The sequence below is a fragment of the Lactuca virosa genome, chromosome 3 (genome assembly GCF_052849685.1).
Source record: "Lactuca virosa cultivar CGN04683 chromosome 3, Lactuca_virosa_CGN04683_v6, whole genome shotgun sequence".
Lineage (NCBI taxonomy): Eukaryota > Viridiplantae > Streptophyta > Magnoliopsida > Asterales > Asteraceae > Lactuca > Lactuca virosa.
In genome coordinates, this window is record NC_136428.1 from 109776106 (window position 1) to 109782279 (window position 6174).

At 34.5% G+C, this 6174-nt stretch overlaps 1 protein-coding gene across 1 annotated transcript; it reads left to right on the plus strand.

Annotated features, from left to right (window-relative positions):
- The first annotated feature begins 513 nt into the window (after window positions 1-513).
- Window positions 514-3634, plus strand: LOC145166361 (cullin-3A-like). The gene is made up of 2 exons (XM_079085314.1): window positions 514-1049; window positions 1467-3634. Exons 1-2 carry the CDS (start codon window positions 886-888, stop codon window positions 3502-3504), a joined length of 2202 nt encoding a protein of 733 aa, XP_078941440.1. The 5' UTR covers window positions 514-885; the 3' UTR covers window positions 3505-3634.
- Window positions 3635-6174: the final 2540 nt, after the last annotated feature.

The window sequence follows — 6174 nt, forward strand, 5'->3', positions numbered from 1 at the left end:
GGGGAAAGACAAAGCTGCCAAGAAAGACAAGGGCAAAGGAAAGGGTAAAGGGAAACCTCCTTCTACTAACCCAACTCCTAAACCCAAGCCCGCTGCTGACTCTGATTGCTTTCACTACAATGAAAAGGGACACTGGAAGCGCAACTGTCCCAAATACCTAGAGGAACTTAAGAAGATCAAGGCCATCCAGGTTGGCACCTCAGGTATATATGTGATTGAATTACATGCATTTCGTACTAATTCTTGGGTATTCGATACTGGAAGTGGTATTTGGAACTTCATGTTGGCAATGACACTCGAGTAGCTGTAAAAGTGTTGTATAACTCGGCTATTAGGATGTAATAAGTGATATTTTTTATAAAATAATAAGAATTTCACAAAATCATTTGTTTTTTTTAGTGAAATTATTAAAAACTACACTTTTAAAATGCAAAAAAAGTAACAGCTGTGCGCAACTGCAAAATATACTCGGTTCATTTTTATAGGGACATTTTTTATAATTTCACCGACAAGAGTAAATCGCAGGCAACCATCGGAACGATACTACAGATTTTCCTTGCTACGGGGTTTTGTGTTTGCCCTCCAATGGCTGTTTCCCAATTTTGAGTCTCACGTACTTGTCAATCTTACCCTTCACTCGCTTTATTCTTCCCTTCATAAACCCTAGAAACACAACGAATCATCTTCTCATCGCTTTTCCTATCTAAAACACCTTAATTTAGATTCAATCTCCTCACCAAATCTCTATTTTTAGCTCCAGAATCTATACCAAACACCTGCAGATTGATGCGCTACGTCTAATTTTCTAATCGATTAAACAGCTGTTTATACAGAAAGGGCTTGTCGATTTTGAGGTTTAAGTTTGGAGATTACGAACGCGTTAACATGAATAGTAATCACAAGAAGAGGAATTTTCAGATAGAGGCGTTTAAGCACAAAGTTGTTGTTGATCCAAAGTATGCTGATAAAACATGGAGGTTACTCGAGCATGCCATAAATGAGATTTATAATCATAATGCCAGTGGACTTAGCTTCGAAGAGCTTTACAGGTTTGTTTCCTCTGTTAATTTCCGAATCATTACATGCTAATCTGAAAGTTGTCCCATTTTGTTCATCATTTGATTTCTCATTCCATTTTTTTCAATCTATGCTTGGCTTAATAGCTTCCAGTAGAATCGTCTCTATAAATCTTCCTAGGTAAGTAGGTATTATAAATGCTTTAATGGTGTTAGAATAATTATCTACTAGAAACCGAATACATTAACAGAAACAATAGTCATCTTGCTAGGGTTCAATTGTTTTGATTGTCCTCCATTCTTAAGCATATCCAATTTATAACTTAATTGCATACTCTGTCCATTGTCCATAACCTGTTATCTTTTTTCAAAACTTTTATTACTGATTCTCACACTCTAGATCATATACTCCAATAAGTTTTCTGATATCAAATCCTGATGCCAATTCAGAAACGCATACAACATGGTATTACACAAATTTGGGGAAAAACTCTACACAGGACTAGTATCCACCATGACTCACCACCTAACCTCCATGTCAAAATCCATACAAGACACCCATGGGGAAATGTTCTTGGAAGAACTTAACAACAAATGGACTGATCACAACAAAGCCCTCCAAATGATTCGTGACATATTAATGTACATGGATAGAACTTATGTCCCCAGTAGCCATAAAACCCCTGTCCATGAACTCGGCCTGAATCTATGGCGGGATAATGTGATCCACCTCACCGGGATCCAAACCCGCCTTCAAACCACACTTCTTCAACTCATACACACAGAAAGAACGGGTCAAATTATAAACCGTGGGCTCATGAGAAACATAGTCAAAATGTTAACAGATTTAGGACCTTCTGTTTACAAATTGGATCTAGAAACCCCGTTTCTTGAAGTATCCGCGGGTTTTTACCGGGTCGAGAGTCAAGAATTCATCGAGTGTTGTGAATGTGGGGATTATTTACAGAAAGCAGAAAGACGTTTAAATGAAGAAATCGATCGAGTGTCACATTATTTGGATTCAAAAACCGAAATCAAGATAATGAATGTAGTCGAAAAGGAAATGATCGCGAATCACATGACAAGATTAGTTCACATGGAGAATTCGGGTTTGGTCAACATGTTGGTCAACGACAAATACGACGACTTAAAAAGAATTTACACTTTGTTTCATCGGGTCCCACATGGTCTCGATACAATACGCGAACTGATGACATCGTATCTTCGTGACATCGGGAAAAACCTCGTGACTGATCCCGAAAAGTTAAAAGATCCGGTTGAATTCGTGCAAAGTTTATTAAATGAAAAAGATAAATTCGATAAAATCATCGGGTTTTCATTCAACAATGATAAAACGTTCCAAAATTCGTTGAATTCTTCGTTTGAATTTTTTATAAATTTGAACCCGAGATCACCCGAATTTATTTCGTTGTTTGTGGATGATAAGTTGAGAAAAGGGTTGAAGGGAGTTAGTGAAGAAGATGTAGAGATTCTTCTCGATAAAGTAATGATGTTATTTCGTTATTTACATGAAAAAGATTTATTCGAAAAATATTACAAACAACATTTAGCAAAAAGACTTTTATCAGGAAAAGATTCATCCGATGATGCTGAAAAAAGTTTAGTTTTAAAGCTTAAAACCGAATGCGGATACCAATTCACTTCAAAACTAGAAGGAATGTTCACCGACATGAAAACCTCACAAGACACGGTTCAAGGTTTCTACGCGACCCACGGGTCGGACTTACCCACGGGTCCGATCTTAACGGTTCAAGTCCTGACCACGGGTTCATGGCCGAGTCAACCGGGAGCAAGTTGCAACCTCCCGAGTGAACTCACGTCCATTTGCGAGAAATTCAAGTCGTACTACCTCGGGACCCACACGGGGCGCCGTCTGACGTGGCAAACAAACATGGGGACCGCGGATCTCAAAGCGAACTTCAGTAAAAGTCAAAAACACGAGTTGACCGTATCGACATACCAAATGTGTGTGTTGATGTTGTTCAATAAGTCAGAGCGGTTGAGTTACAAGGAGGTGGAGCAAATGACGGAAATACCCTCGGTGGATTTGAAACGGTGTTTGCAGTCGATGGCGTGTGTGAAGGGTAAAAACGTAATTCGGAAGGAGCCGATGAGTAAGGAGATTTTGGAAGATGATGTGTTTTTTGTGAACGAGAAGTTTGCGAGTAAGTTTTATAAAGTGAAGATTGGGACGGTGGTGGCGGTGAAGGAGGAGCCGGAGAAAATGGAGACGCGGCAGAGGGTGGAGGAGGACCGGAAACCGCAAATAGAGGCGGCGATTGTGAGGATCATGAAAGCGAGAAGGGTTTTGGATCATAATAATATGATTGCTGAAGTGATTCAGCAGTTGCAATCGAGGTTTTTGGCGAATCCTGGAGAGATTAAGAAGCGGATTGAGTCGCTTATTGAAAGGGATTTTTTGGAGAGAGATGCTTCGGATAGGAAGTTATATCAGTATCTTGCTTGATGATTTTTTTTTTTTTTTTTTTTTTTTTTTTTTTTTTTTTTTTAAGTTGGAATTGTGTACCTTGTGTTTGGTGATGAAAATATTACGTGTGTTAGCTTGCTAGTTGTAATGGGTATTTTTTTATGATTTATTTTTAGTACTTACAATTTGAAAATCACATTGTCGATTGACAATTTCGTTAACATATATTTCATCTAATTTCTGTAATGATAACAACTCATGAGTATGAAGAAAACGAGCAATATTGGTTAAGAGATGGATTATAACTCAACTTGGAAGGAGTGAAAAGACTGACACTTGCAATGCACAAAAATATATGATAATATACGAGCGAAAAATGAAGGGATGTTTTGAACACAAGAAAGCGAGATTAAAAACCATAAAATTCTAGAGGATTTTGGAAGACAATATATTCAAAATGGCATATAATTGACTAGTCTCTTTATACTTGAAGTTAAATTAAAGGAATACAAAAAATTCCCCCAAAAAAATAGTTGTTGTATTGTTAATAGTGGGGCAACATCTCAATTCGCAAGGTAAAACTAGTCTAAAAACATATTTGATATTACAAAAGAACCAAAAACTCCTTATAAAGTTATAAAAAGAGCTTAATTTTTACTATTTAGTCAAAAATAGCAAAAAAGTAACTTTTAGCAAAAAAAGAATAACCAACGAAACCGCAGATGAGGCTAACACACCTGCGGTTTCGTCAAGTGGGAAGTAGTTTCGGGCCCATTAGCCTAATATATTTAAACCCTAAAAAAGATTTTAGCTCATTTTTCACACTCAAAGATACTATAATTCTCTCTCTGATAGCTAAATAATAGGTTCCTGGAAACAATGTTTTGGGTAATCTTATATATAATTGTTTTATCATTTGTGATAATACAAGTTTTTAATGCATAAAATTTTTGTTAACGACTTGTACATTCGCAGATGCTTGAAAGGAAACCACAGACGACTTGAGAGAAAAACTCAGATGGCGATATGCCATATGCAATTTCACGTCTTGGAAAATAGCAAATTGAATTTTTTTTTATAGATAACACAAAATCACATATGAGATAGAAGATTCCCCATACGTGTAGACAAAACCTCATACATTTTTTTAGTTAAGTTATTAAAAAAAAATTATTTTTATAAATTTCTCCTTTTAAATATGAAGTTGAAGCCAGCATTAACTCGTTTGAAAAGGTGTGCAGGATCAGTCTTTTAACTGGGTTGAGCCATAAGCAGTAAAGTGATCTCTTTTCTATTTTGGACCTTGAGCTGTTCCTAATCAAAAATGGCCCTAAACAAATGGGTGCAATAATTCTGTAATAGTGTAATTGTATAGTGTATATTCATGTTTCTCTATAACATATTAAAATTTTACATTATTATAAATATGCTTATATCTTTATAATTTTGTTATGTAGATTTTTGTAATATAGTTCTTATAGAGCAATTCAGAGGTGGCAATATGAACTGGTTAGACAATTTATCAAAATAGATACAAATAAAAAGATAAGTAAGTTTTTCCTGCGATAAAAAAATCCGATAGCCCCAAACACTTTCTTTGTCCACATTGCATGTCATGTCAGCACGATATAGACATAAGTTGACAAATACTATCATACTGAATGTCACAATGGACGTTGGGTGAAATTCGATATTAGTTTATCCATTTTAAATTCATTCTAATTGTGTAATAAACTTGTCTATTAATTTATCGACTACCTATAAAATATTAGTAGCTCAAAAATCAAATTAATTGTAATTGATTATCATTTTGTAAAATTAATCTATAATAGGTTGAATAAGAACACAAAAACAATATCATTTTCAATAAAAATCATTTTTAACGGTTGAAAGATTTATATTAAGAAGCTAGTAAGAGACTAAAGAAAATGAACAACACGCATTGAATTTTGCATCAAATCAATCCATTTGATAGCAAACTATTGTTTCTATATACAAACGGCTCAAAAATCAACACTATCATATTTTTCATAATCTTTTTGTTCCCAAAGACGATATTATTGTCAAGACATCCACCAAACGTGAAAAAAATGATAGCTTCCATTGTCATCTTTTTGTACTTCGAAATCCTTAGAGCCTTCATCCAAGTGAAAACATCAATAATATTTATGAGAACCTTATCTACCAACTGTCCTCAAACTTTATTAGCCAATTGGCCCAATTCACATTTGATATTCAAGCTCTTCATTTTCCATCCCATAAATCGGACAAAAAAATAAAAGGAACAACCATTACTTTCCATCAAGATTATCTTTAGGCGATAACCGATTCAAAAGTAAGCACTATACAAAAATGTTAACTTTTCAGAAGGACAAACTTATTCCATATAATTGCACCAATTCCATTAGTAACTCAAAGCATCTAGTCTATAATATAACTGTCAATAGAGATCTTATAGTTGTTTAGTAACATGATTTAGAAGGTTATATGCATTTAAATACATATTTAAATAACTTTTGATCTAATTATTCATTTGACGATGTGTCTCATTTTATTTAAAAAATATATATTTTATTTTTGCAACTTTATTTACATTTTTTTACTTTATCGTGTCATATAAAAAATTAGATATACTTGTGTAGCAGTTATAATAAGTAAATGACTCACGATTAAATTTGAGAAACTAATTTCCCCAAAAGAATAATATAT